The 14,232-nt window shown below is 33.0% G+C and overlaps 1 protein-coding gene across 2 annotated transcripts in view; it reads right to left on the bottom strand.

Moving 5' to 3' along the window:
* Positions 1-2,263: 2,263 nt before the first annotated feature.
* The window catches only part of ndl (serine protease nudel), a 52,816-nt gene continuing 40,847 nt past the window's right edge, over positions 2,264-14,232 (bottom strand). For both annotated transcript variants that reach the window (XM_075304540.1, XM_075304539.1), the window contains 4 exons: positions 6,167-6,299; positions 5,253-5,360; positions 3,157-3,288; positions 2,264-3,094 (listed from right to left, as the gene is read on the bottom strand). In XM_075304540.1, coding sequence (XP_075160655.1) covers positions 2,665-3,094; positions 3,157-3,288; positions 5,253-5,360; positions 6,167-6,299 — 803 coding nt within the window. In that variant the 3' untranslated portion in view covers positions 2,264-2,664. The remainder of the gene's footprint in view (positions 3,095-3,156; positions 3,289-5,252; positions 5,361-6,166; positions 6,300-14,232) is intronic.

The raw sequence follows: 14,232 nt of genomic DNA on the forward strand, positions 1-14,232 counted from the left end.
ATTCTGAGTCGATCTGAGCATGTCCGTCCGTCCGTCCGTCCGTCCGTCCGTCTGTTGAAATCACGCTAACTTCCGAACGAAACAAGCTATCGACTTGAAACTTGGCACAAGTAGTTGTTATCGATGTAGGTCGGATGGTATTGAAAATGGGCCATATCGGTCCACTTTTACGTATAGCCCCCATATAAAGGGACCCTCAGATTTGGCTTGTGGAGCCTCTAACAGAAGCATATTTCATCCGATCCGGCTGAAATTTGGTACATGGTGTTGGTATATGGTCTCTAATAACGATGCAGAAATTGGTCCACATCGGTCCATAATTATATATAGCCCCCATATAAACCGATCCCCAGATTTGGCTTGTGGAGCCTCTAAGAGAAGCATATTTCATCCGATCTGGCTGAAATTTGGTACATGGTGTGAGTATATGGTCTCTAACAATCATGCAAATATTGGTCGACATCGGTCCATAATTATATATAGCCCCCATATAAACCGATCCCCAGATTTGGCTTGCGGAGCCTCAAAAAGAAGCAAATTTCATCCGATCCGGCTGAAATTTGGTACATGATGTTGGTATATGGTCTCTAACAACCATGCAAAAATTGGTCCACATCGGTCCATAATTATATATAGCCCCCATATAAACCGATCCCCAGATTTGGCTTGTGGAGCCTCTAAGAGAAGCATATTTCATCCGATCCGGCTGAAATTTGGTACATGGTGTTGGTATATGGTCTCTAACAACCATGCAAAAATTGGTCCACATCGGTCCATAATTATATATAGCCCCCATATAAACCGATCCCCAGATTTGGCTTGTGGAGCCTCTAAGAGAAGCATATTTCATCTGATCTGGCTGAAATTTGGTACATGGTGTTAGTATATGGTCTCTAACAATCATGCAAAAATTGGTCGATATCGGTCCATAATTATATATAGCCCCCATATAAACCGATCCCCAGATTTGGCTTGTGGAGCCTCTAAGAGAAGCATATTTCATCCAATCCGGCTGAAATTTGGTACATGGTGTTGGTATATGGTCTCTAACAACCATGCAAAAATTGGTCCACATCGGTCCATAATTATATATAGCCCCCATATAAACCGATCTCCAGATTTGGCTTGCGAAGCCTCAAAGAGAAGCAAATTGCATCCGATCCGGCTGAAATTTGGTACATGGTATTGGTATATGGTCTCTAGCAACCGTGAAAAATTTGGTCCACATCGGTCCATAATTATATATAGCGCACATATAAACCGATCCCCAGATTTGGGTTGCGGAGCCTCTAAGAGAAGCAAATTTCATCCGATCCGGCTGAAATTTGGTACATGGTATTGGTATATGGTCTCTAGCAACCGTGCAAAATTTGGTCTATATCGGTCCATAATTATATATAGCCCCCATATAAAACGTTCTCCAGATTTGACCTCCGGAGCCTCTTGGAGGAGCAAAATTCATCCGATCTGGTTCAAATTAGGAACGTGGTGTTAGTATATGGTCGCTAACAACCATACCAAAATTGGTCCAATCACACAAAAATTGGTCCATATCGGTTCATAATCATGGTTGCCACTAGAGCTAAAAATAATCTACCAACATTTTATTTCTATAGAAAATTTTGTCAAAATTTTATTTCTATAGAAAATGTTGTCAAAATTTTATTTCTAGATAAAATTTTGTTAAAATTTTATTCGGTTCATAATAAAATTTTCATCATTGTCAAAATTTTATTTCTATAGAAAATTTTGTTCAAATTTTATTCGGTTCATAATCATGGTTGCCACTCGAGCCAAAAATAAACTACAAAGATTTTATTTCTATAGAAAATTTTGTCAAAAGTTTATTTTTATAGAAAATTTTGTTAAAATTTTATTTCTGTATACATTTTTGTCAAAATTTTCTTTCTATAGAAAATTTTGTGAAAATTTTTATTTCTATAGAAAATTTTGTGAAAATTTTATTTCTATAGAAAATTTTGTTAAAATTTTATTTCTGTAGAAAATTTTGTCAAAATTTTATGTCTACTTTGTCAAACTGAATTATATACGTATTGGATCGATCTTTTTTGATTTAATATATACCACGTATGGACTTACATACAATTTAGAAGAAGGTGTTAGGAGGTTTTAAGATACCTTGCCATCGGCAAGCGTTACCTCAACTTAAGTAATTCGATTGTGGGTGGCAGTGTTTAGAAGAAGTTTCTACGCAATCCATGATGGAGGGTACATAAGCTTCGGCCTGGCCGAACTTACGGCCTTATATACTTGTTTTTCTTTAATTTATTAAGATTTTATAAAAAAGGTACAAAAAACGCTTAAACTAAAATAAAATTATCTTAACAATAAATATAAATTACACGGCACTAGAAGTTTATTTTAGGCTACCCTGCAAAGGAAAAGTCAACTTTTTTCGTTTCATATTGCCAATCAATGGCATAGTGAACGCTGTACATTTCCGGTAATAAGCTTACATGAAATAAAATATTTTTTTTTTTCTCAGAAAATAAATTTTAGACAAACTTGCTTGGTTAAAGTATTTTCTTTAAGGACTCATTGGAAACAATGAATAATATACCGATTTATGTATATCCTCTTAAAGGAGGACTTCGTTTTTCAAAAATATTACTTTGGAGAGTGCTTATAGATCTAATTGTGAAACTATAAACACTTTACTTCTAATCTTAAACAGTTTTCGGAATCAGAGGAACTTAATCGCTCCAGCTCTGCAATGGGACGACTTGGCTTCATGAATAGAATCAGATCATCATTTAGCAGTAACGGTGACATTTTTGTCGCTATAACAGCCTTTGTTGAAGGCCTATACAGATCTGCTACATTATCGCTACTGAACGAACGACCCCTTTGATCGGGAACTTCCCGAGTCTCGATAACTTCATTTAGACTATCGTCAATAAGACGGTAACTGGGTTGTTGATAGGGATTGTAGCCCAACTTTTTACATATCTGTCGCACTTCTGTCACATTGGGCGGTGATGATTTCGGAAAGCATTTAGTGTGCCAGACACCATAACTTTGCTCGATAACCTGACCATATTTGAATGATTGTAATTCCGGTCTATGGGATATGCTAAGAAAAAATATTGTTATTGGTTTTGGGAATTTATCTGCTGCCACTGAAGATTTACTCACCTTTTATTTTGGGGTTGTTGTGTTTGTGTTATTGGATGTTCCAGACCATAGCAATAACGTTCATCCTCACCATTCGGACAATCTGGTTCCTTGTCACAGACAAACTCTCGAGGAATACATTCCGTACCAAATCTACAAAAAAAAACAAATTTAACAAATTTCAAGACGATTTCCAGGAAAAAAATAACCTGAGTTTTGTAAAATGTTCTAAACCTAGAATCGTAATGGATATATTGTCCTATACAACCTCTTTCTCCTCCTCCAAGGGGAATATGCCCATTGGACTTGCATATCAGGAAGATCATACTAATTCGACTGAAGGGCCTGATCTTATTAGAGAACACGGGTTGGAGACATATTGAACTGGTAACCTTGGCCGGTCGACATATGAAAACTGACTATATGGATACATTTTCGGTTCTTAAATGACAACGGGCACAGGCAGTGGTATTTACTGCAAGTAGTTGGAGATTGAGAAATCCTTTAAGTGGGACGACGAATGCAGCATATTTCATTCGCTATTGCAAAAGCTACAAAACTTCTATAGACAAGGCCCCTATTTAGATGCGGTCATCGACAATCAGGCATCACTTAAGGCCCTGGGCAATACAAAGGCCGCAGAGAGCTTATGGTTCTCATTGAACATAATAGTGTAACTCTGTGCTGGGTACCTAATATTATGGCATAATAGGAACTGAGGAGGCAGATGTGCTGACTAAGGATGACGCATGCGGAACAAACAACATCATTTCGGACGTTTTTCCTCCGCTTTCTTTGTATATTTACATGGCAAATATGACGACTTATGGAAGCGACGTTGGCTTCTTCTGGGAGCTGTGAGTAAAAGCCTGATATGGGACGAGAATAATAGTAGGAATTCTGAAATACTAATGTCGATGCAAAGAGTGGAGGTGAGGCCGTTAATAGGTATCATAACAAGACACAATACTCTGGGAATACACATGGTAAGAATAGGTCTAGCGAATGATGATATTGTAAATGGTGTCTGGACTAAAGGTCTGCACAAATATGCTTGAAAGCGATTTCAAAACATGTAGAACATCAGCGCTTCACCGAACAAACCCCTCAACTGCCCCGCCATTTAATATTTTGCATTCAGTTCTGCTTTAAACAACACAACCAAAACCAGCAAATGTTCAATGATGGTTGCAAGCACTTTAGAACATGCGCACAAGTTCTACAATGCTTGCAACCTTAATGCTTGGTTTCGAATAGAACATTCAAAACATCGTTCGTTTGCAACCAAGTATGCGTAGGTTATGTTCTGATATTTGTTTTATTTGATTTTTGAAAGTTTTGCTTATAGCTAAGTTTTGAAAGTTCTATTCAGTTTTTTGGAATATTTCGAATTATGAAAATTCAAATACCCTGAGCCTGGAACAGGCACGAAGAAAAAGAGAAAAGGAGTTTGAAGAACCGCAATGGACCAAATGAATTCGTGTCATCATCCGTAACCTAACCGACCCTATACATCGTGAACCTGTTCCCCGCACAACGTGTATTTTTCCTACCTCTAATCTGTAATTCAAAGAAGAGTTTTCTTTTTTTGAGGAACAAACCATTTACACACAGTTTTTTTTTTGACGTTTTAAAACCTAATGAAAAAATTTTAGAGACAATCGTTGCAACGTATGTCATAAACTTGAGTTTAGTTGCTCTTAAAGGAAATACTTTATCGTTATTATTGTTTTTGCGTGTAGCTAAACCAACAGAGGAAAAGTAACATATAATTGTCAAATTTATTTGGGCAAAGCCCTATAGACTGCAAGATGGTTGGATGTACAGCTGTTTCGGAATTACTCATGAGCACCCTCTACTTGCAGCAAAACTATCAACCAATTATCAGAATAAATTCGCTGTACATCCAACCATCTTGCAGTCTATAGGGCTTTGCCCAAATAAATTTGACAAGCTTACTTTTCCTCTGTTGGTTAAGCTAACATACACTTGTAGTTTAGTCAATGCATGGTTTTAAGCTGAGATCAAAAACAACAATAACGATTAAAGAGAAACCAAATATATTAAAGGGAAATTTTCTCCGTTCAGAGAATTTCATTAAAAGAGTTACTACTTACGGTCCACATTTAAAACGATTTTCGGTACAGTTGCACAATACAGGACTCTCGTCACTCTTGTCCCAACAATTTCTTATGCCATCGCATATTTTCGAAGGATCCGTTGCTCTAAAACGAGATATAAGTACAATTAAAAGCATCAAACATTTCCAGCGTGCAGATATTTAGTGTGTAAATATAACCATAGCGATAGGCGTTAGGCGAACACTTGTTTCCGTGCATTTCTGATGGGTAACCAAAAAACCGCGAAGGAGTAACGTGACGGCAAGTGGCTTTTATCTGAATTAAAATCTATTCTCATTCCTTGGCGGAAAATGGAATTGTATTGCCATCAATTATTTCAACTCACCACTTGACATAATTGTTGCCTGGCCACGTGGAAATTATTTTTTCTTGAAATAACTCAACAAATAAAAACACATTACATGTTTTTATTCAACTTCAATATTTAATATTGAATAAGCATGTTGTAATGACAACAAAAACACTTGCCTACAATCTTATAGTATCGCGGAAAAATGTTTCGTCTATCGCTATGGTTATATTTACAAATATTTGCCCAAAATGTGTGTCAAACTTTTTTCTAGGGGCACTTTCGAATTATACAGTTTTGGAAAATATTCTTATCCTGATGTAATATATCCAATATAATACCTCATTCACATTACACTTCCAAAATCCACTTTAACTAGATTTCAACTGTCATTTGCATTATAAGAAAGGGATTTCAAATCCACTTTTAGTAGATTTCGACCCTAATGTGAATAAGGTTTAAAATAAAAACGTTTGCTGGTTTGAATGTGAAGACGAACTCTTTTTCGATTTCGGTCAAATATTTGCCCAGTGTGACCGTACCGTTAGAAGTAGGGTTTATAACGGAATACCGCAATCAATGCATAAAATGATGTACTTACCTTAAATAGGTAAAACACGAACATATTGTAGGCTCATCTGTAAGATCTTCACAGTCAGCAATATGATCACAAAACTTTGTCTTGGGTATGCATTTATTTGAGGTTCGACATTTCATTTCAGATGGTCCGCAATCTAAAATATTCAAAGAACAAGTAAGCACATATCAGACAGGTACTGTATACGCTCACACAAATGTGAATCTATCAGAAATGTGGATTAATATCAGAACATTTTTAACTAAACTGTATTACAAACGCCGATACGAGAGGTTTGTTTTATATTTCGGCATTAGAAACTAAAAACGAATACTAGTCATCGAATCTATCGAATATTGCGACAAAGTAAAGAAAATTTTATTTTGAGATTCAATTTCATAAATACTGAAATTTTCTAAATATTGTCGACTAAAACCCTGTAAGCGGTGAGGCGAATATTTTATTGTATAAAGTACAGTTTCTTTATTTATTGTAAATATAAAAAATATCGACAAACAAAAGGTTCAATTCGCGCATTGTTCTAAAACGTTTTTGGAATTCAATATATTATAACGGCTGAGGGGCAAATCCTTCAGCAAATTGTAAATGAGATCGCAAATTGAAATCAAAATATCGTGATTTAACCTAATTCTCTCCTTTTTTCCTACAACTGTGGGTCACTGTAGAAACTATTCGTTTGGCCCAAATGATAGAGCTAATGCAGATTATTAGGAGGGATACTTAAACGATGCTCAAAACTTTCGATGAATTTTAGAAGTATATATGCATAGCAACTTAAACTGATATTGTATTTATTGTCACTTCCAATGCTATTTCAGGATTTAGAAATTTCATTTCCTTTAATATTGAATCAGTTTATAATGGAAGTCATTTTTAGATTTCTTCTATAGCTGTAATGTTGAAATTAAGACATTCATTAGGAATTGATTTTAACAGCTCTGCGAACTGATTGCCAATAAGCATATTTTTTATTGTCATGGTAACATATGGCAAGAGATCATTGCAATTTAACTTAAATTCGGATTTTTTATGAAATTGTGTCCCAGTTTAAAGAAATGTTTTTTTTTCTTCTATGGAAATAGTAAAACTTTTACTTTCATTTTACTTAAAATACTAACATCGTGTTTCTGTATGTCGAACGAGCTACTTCGATCGACTGAAATAGAAATAAACAGCTGAATTTATAAGCAAAAATCAGTTGTTTCTATGCATTCTAGTCGATCGGTAGAGATCGTTCGACATACAGAAAGAAGCTGTAAGCGAATGGGTTATTGTTTGTAACTGTGGAAATAGAAAAAAGTCCTACATTTGTAGTAAAAATATAAATATAAATAAATATAATAAATATCTGTCTTTTTTTCACTACGCTTAAAATTTTAGGAAAAAAATCACTACCATTAAGATCTATACATTTTCGCATACGTTTGAAATAATTATCGACATATATGAGTCGACATACGAGTATAGCATTATAGCAGCGACATTATAGCAACTTGATATTGAATGATTGTGGGTGGAATCAAGGCATATTTAGGAAGGTAGTTTCAAGTTATCAGGTGATTACAATTTTTCCATTTGAGCAGAACTTTGATTGTCGGTGTTTGCTTAAGGGCATAGCTAAAGGGATTTTATGAGGTTGTCATCTCCCCATAGCAAATAGCATGCAGCATTTCTTCAAGCTATGATTATATAGCACTAAATTAAATATTCTGGTTTCTTCTTATCTACAAGAATTTATTTTTTCTCTTTTTGAGGTATCTTCACAATGATCACACATTCCCAGCAAAAACTAGGTAACCACATCTCATTACAATTTACATTACCAGGAGTAAAGCTTTCATTACACATTGCATTACATTGCGGTGAGTTATAATGACTAACTTGTAATGACAATAATAAATACTTCTCGCACCCATAAAAAAGTGTCTTCGAAACTAAAGGAAACAATGTTCATCAATTTAGTTTAGCCATTTTATTTCCACTCAGTTAATATTTTGTGTGAAATAATAAAATTTACTTGTTTCAGTAAAAAAAAATCCTAAACTGAAAGCAGTTAGGAATAGTTCATAAACTAGAATAGGGCATGGAATTTTACTAATACTGTTTTCTTCGCTGGGTATAAGAATTTACTACTGAACAAGAAAATTTTATTCACTGATAACAAAACATTCGTAAAAATAAACAAAAACCGAACTAAAACCAAGTTTCCTCAAATTTAGTAAGATTTCTTATAAAATGATAATTCTGACTTCCTTTATTATAGAAAGTGTATCATACATACGAATAACACTTGGCATAGAAAAATCTTTTAGTTCATTCGTACTAATAAGTATTCAATCCTTTCAAAACTTAAGGAAACACACTTGTTAGAATATAGGAAAATTTCCTACATTTCTTTTATCTACCTGTAATCGATACCTGTCTTTGATGTAATCGATATGTTTGCGCGTGGGTTGTTTTTTTAGTTGGAATCGCGATGTTATGGTATACGGAGAGATTGTTAAAAAATAATATAGTAAAATAATATTATAAAAAACAAATAAAATATATAAAATATTTGTTATTTTAAATTAGTGAGAAAAATTTTCGTTTTTTTTAAATTGGTTTATAAAAAAGAAACCACCAGCAGAATAACAACCCCTTCATTCGACTTCATTTTGGAATCTTCAATTATCAGGTAATATTCAGTGACGCTACCATTTTGTGAAAAAATTGGTTTTGGATTTTTTTGTTTATATTTGTAGGTATTGAAATTGTAAAAGGTGGACGAAATTGCTTGGCAGCAAATTATTCAAAGTGAAAGGTACTACAAGAAGAAAAAATGTGTTTTAATATTTCAAGGCCAGTCGATGCTGTTGATTCTAAATAAATATATTTAATATATTAATAAAACATGTCTTTCATTGAAGAAAAAATTGCTTATATAAATACATAAAATTGTATTTAAGGTAAGGTAAGCAGATCTAAATTTGAAGTAAAAGGTTTACCACAAATATGTAAGATTTGTCCAAATGAACGAATAAAAGTTCAATAAAATCATTCCATATATGAATTCAATTCAGTTAAATTTTTTCATTCTGTAGTATAGTGGTACATAAATATAGGAAAATGCTAACCAATATATGGAATGCATTCTGCCTAATTTCTACGAAAATCACATCATTCAAACAAATAAAAATGTCTTTGGTGCTATACGAAGTTCAACTTTCTTCACAATGAGTTCATTTTAACTTAAAGAAGGGGTCACTTTTTTCTGGGTGCGGTATTTTTCGAATTGATATTCTCAAAATGTATTGCATTTGGTTGTTAATGACTTAATAAAATAGAATAAATGGTGGTACCATTAAGTATAATTATTCACATAATTGAGCATTTAAAAAAACTCAAAAAGAATATGTTATGTAACGGTAATTTTGAATATTCCGTTAAGGAATATTCTTCACGAATATTTCATAATAATTGCACCCAGAGAAGGAATATGATCACCTCAACCATGTTTTAAGAGCAAAATGTTATTTTTGGGTGCACTGAAAAAACAGTGAACCCACCAGGAAGAAAGCTTTCGGTTAATTTTAGAAAATTTTGAATATTTGTAGAAAATTTTAACTAAACAGTATTACAAACGTTGGCATCACGCCGATGTTATAAAAATAAGTAAATATTTTTCAACAAATACAAGAAAATTTATTAAACATAACTAAGTTTTTTCTCTTGTTAAAGAAAATTTTGTAGTTTGAAGAAAAAACTTGGAGTTCAAAATTGTAAGAATGTCTTTAGTGACATACGAAGTTCACGATGGACGCATTTTTGGTAAAATTTACAAATTTAAAGAAATTCTGAACTATTTTGTGGAAGACACGAATTTAGATAATCTTTATGCTTCATTTGAGTATATTTTTTTCCTCGGGTTCAGTTAATTTAACTAACGTACACAAAAAAGTATACGAGTAAAGAAAACTTTCTCCAAACATAATATTTCTATGAACTAAAATAAAGTTAAATTGGCTTTAGTGAAATAGAGAGTTCACTTTTTTTTGAGTGTGGTGACCATGTAACATGGTTTTCGCAACCATGTTATCTTCCCGGAAATCATGTATCTGATTTCGGCAAGCAGGTTATATTTGACGAGAAAATAACATTTTAGTGACAAACATGTTACATGGTCACCATACAAAAATAACATTTTGCTCTTAAAACATGGTTGAGGTGATCATATTCCTTCTCTGCGTGCGTGTTTTAAATTAATGACATTACCATAATATGTTTAAATAAATGCTTTATTATACCTCATTCACATTATACTTTCAAAATCAACTTCACTAGATTTCAACTGTCATTTGCCTTATAAAAGGGGATATATAAAATCCACTTTTAATAGGTTTCGAACATAATGTGAATCTAACTCCCTTAAACGACAACATTTATTTCTATTTTAACTGTGAAATTAATTTGCCTGTAATCTTATTTAGATGATTTGTTACATTTTTGTTTATTTCTACAATATTCGTTTCTATTCAAGTAATGTTCACATTAAAGCATTACTCGCCATATTTTGATCCATTGTAATCGGCTAGAGAAGTCAATATTTTCGAGATTTGGTTGCCTGAGACAATAAGTTGCTATTTTGCAAACTTTGGTATATCTACGAATAAGTGATTACATATTATGTGATTATATGCTTTAAAAGCACTAATTATTTTATGGCCAAAGGTATGTCTGGGGAGAAGTACTTGCCTCCTAGGACATGCGTATGTAGATGTAAATCGGAGCTATACCAATTAATAAGTGGTTATTCATTTTTAAACAGGCTTACCTACAAGATTACCGCGTAATGAGAGTTTTTGCTGGGTTGCAGCTTTTACCCCTTACGAGAATGTTGCTAGATACGCCAATGTTCTATTGACAATAGTGACAAATAAAAATTCTAAATAAAATTATTTTATACGAAAAATTTTGAAATAATCAATTTGTTTTAAATTTATGACAGAAAAGTATCGAAACAAATTGTCCTCATAATTGATGGTAAGAATTACCTCAATTATTCTTGCGAACCGTAACACATTTCCTCATATTTCGAAGCATACATGGATACATTTCCAGATTTTATCTATTTTAAATTTCCCACTTGTTGAACATATTGTTCAATAAGTGGGAAATTTAATTCAATTTGGCTGACAATAAAAGTTTCAATAAGGCGACTGACATTTTTGTTTTTGTAATACTAAATCTACCTTACCAAATCTGCCTTGGTGTTGTAATAAATTTCAAGAATTTTCAACAAATGTCTAACTTCTTACTGCACTGAAAAACAAAAAACAGAATATTTAGATTATTTTTAGAAAATTTTAACTAAACTATATTACAAACGCTGACATCACACCGATATCACAAAAATAAGTAAATATTTTTCGACGAATTCCAGAAAATTTATTAGAGATAATAATTTTTTTCGCTTGTTAAAGAAAATTTTGTAGTTTGAAGAAAAAAATGAAGTTCAAAATTTCATTTAGTGCCATACTAACACTCTTAGAAAAATATGTTTTTCATATGTTCCGATATAAACAAAATGTGTTTCGGGCACAATTTTAAAACACAATATATTTAAGTGCAAACATGTAATGTTCCTAAACTAACACTAAATGTTTGGGACATCTATGTTAATATGTTAGAATATATTATGTTTGGGGCATGAATGTTTCATAAAAATCATATGTGTGAATGCAAACATGTATAAATTTACAAATTTCGACTAAACATACATATGTTGTGATATTTTATTCAAAGCGACAGATAGAGTATAGAGAAAGAAATAGAGATGGAAACCGGGAGAGTTGACAACAGATATCAACATAACACTGCGAAAGACTCAAAAGAGAACAATTTCTGTGAAACCGCTTGTATGCTGTTTAAGAAATCTGTTTTATATAAGGCCAAACATTTGATATGCTTAAGTCTAAATATTATTTAATTTGACTAAAGAGAATGGGCATTCGGAACCAAGAGAGTAGACATTTGAAAAACAAACAGCATTGTTTTCGCCTTGAGAGCAGCATTTTATGTTACGTATGTGTGGACATGTGTTTTGTTTATCATTTTGGCATTATGGGCACAATTTTTTTCTTGGTTCGTTAAAAGAAATCAGGGGTCTTCATAAAAATAACGAAAGGGCACTATACTCTTTTTAGAGTTGGGACAGTAAAATGAAATAAGGAGGAAATATTGAAAAATTACACAGTAAAATGTATAAAAACAAAGTTTAGTTCCTCTTTATTAATAAGTAGTCTACGAGGAGTTGACGGACACCTTCAAATATAAAAGCGGGCATTAAGTTCGAGTTTTGCAGCTACAACAATTTAAAAAGATTATTTTCTTTAAAATGAATTATTAAAGAAAAATAAAAGGCATTTTAGAGCGATGGTGTTAAATGCTAGTAAAAAACTGTTCACGCCTAAATAAATTTATGTTTATATTATAAAATTATTTATGTATGTTTTTACTCGACTCCACGTCCTTCTCTTGTTAGAGTTTTTGAATTCCTTCCAAATTTTAAAGTTTTGTACCAAAAACAGTTTTTTGTTACAAAATTGTTATTTTTGCAATAAAAAAATATTTTATTCAAAAATCAGTCAATTTCGTTTATATCAAGCACTGTTACTGACTACAAATCTTTAATAACCCACATTTCGAAGTTTCATTATAAAAATTTAATATAGTATAAATATAAATGTGTAAATTAAAAAAAGTGTTCGGTCGGAGCAGGGATTGAACCCACGACCCTTTGCATGCAAGGCAGACATGCTAACCACTGCTCCACGTGGCAAACAAATGTATGTTTCTGTTAAATAATGTTATGTTTGCATGGGCTCGTGGGCGCTGCAAACTATGCTATATAAATGTAACTTATAACGATAATTATCTGCTGGTGACTATAACAGCTACGTAGCCCAGTGGATAGTGTGTTGGCTTACAAACTGTATGGTCCTCGGTTCGATTCTCCGTGCAGGCGAAAGGTAAACTTTAAAAAAATTATAAAAGTGAATAATTTCTTCAACATTATTTGTATTACAGAAAAAGGTGTCAAGAACTAAAATATTTCGTGCAAGTGAAAATTACGAATATGTTAGGGAATGAGCACAATCGTCTTTGGGAAAAATTCTTCCAAGCATATAATATTTTTGGGCTCAAAATGCTTCCAAACATATAATATGTTCACATAAAACAAACCTATTAATGTTTCGGCAGTATCCAATAATATATGTGCTTCCTGCAAAATATGTTTGGAACATATGTTAAAGAAGCGATTTGTTTTGAGGGTGAAGTTCAAGATGGATGCATTATTGGTAAAATTTACAAATGTTAAGAAATTTTGAACTACTTTGTGGGAGACACGAATTTAGTATATCTTTATGCTTCATTTGTGTATAATTTTTTCTCATTTTTTAGTTCTTTTAAGTAACGTACGCAAAAAAATATTACAGTATAGGAAGCAGTTAAATTGGCTTTAGTCAAATAGAGGTTAGGTTAGGTGGCAACACGATGTATCAGGCTCACTTAGACTACTCAATCCATTGTGATACCACAGTGGTGAACTTCTCTCTTATCACTGAGTGCTGCCCGATTCCATGTTAAGCTCAATGACAAGGGGCCTCCTTTTCATAGCCGAGTGCGAACGGCGTTCCACATTGTTGTGAAACCACTTAGAGAAGCTTTGAAACCCTCAGAAATGTCACCAGCATTACTGAGGTGGGATAATCCACCACTGAAAAATTATTGGTGTTCGGTCGATGCAGGAATCGAACCCACGACCTTGTGTATGCAAGGCGGTCATACTAACCATTGCACCACGTTGGCTCCCTAGTGAAATAGAGGGTTTCACTTTTTCGAGTGTAGCTAGTAAAAACATTAATCTTTTAAGTTGCTGTATAGCAAATAGCGCTCGTATCTAACGTTCTGGGTACGTATAAGCTAAAAATGCCAAGCACAGATAAAAATATCACCAATATTTTTCAAATTAAAAGTGAAATTGAATTGAAAACAATATTCAATTAAAAATTTAATTGGTTCAACAA

Source organism: Haematobia irritans, chromosome 4 (assembly GCF_050003625.1).
Source record: "Haematobia irritans isolate KBUSLIRL chromosome 4, ASM5000362v1, whole genome shotgun sequence".
NCBI classification, from domain to species: Eukaryota; Metazoa; Arthropoda; class Insecta; order Diptera; family Muscidae; genus Haematobia; species Haematobia irritans.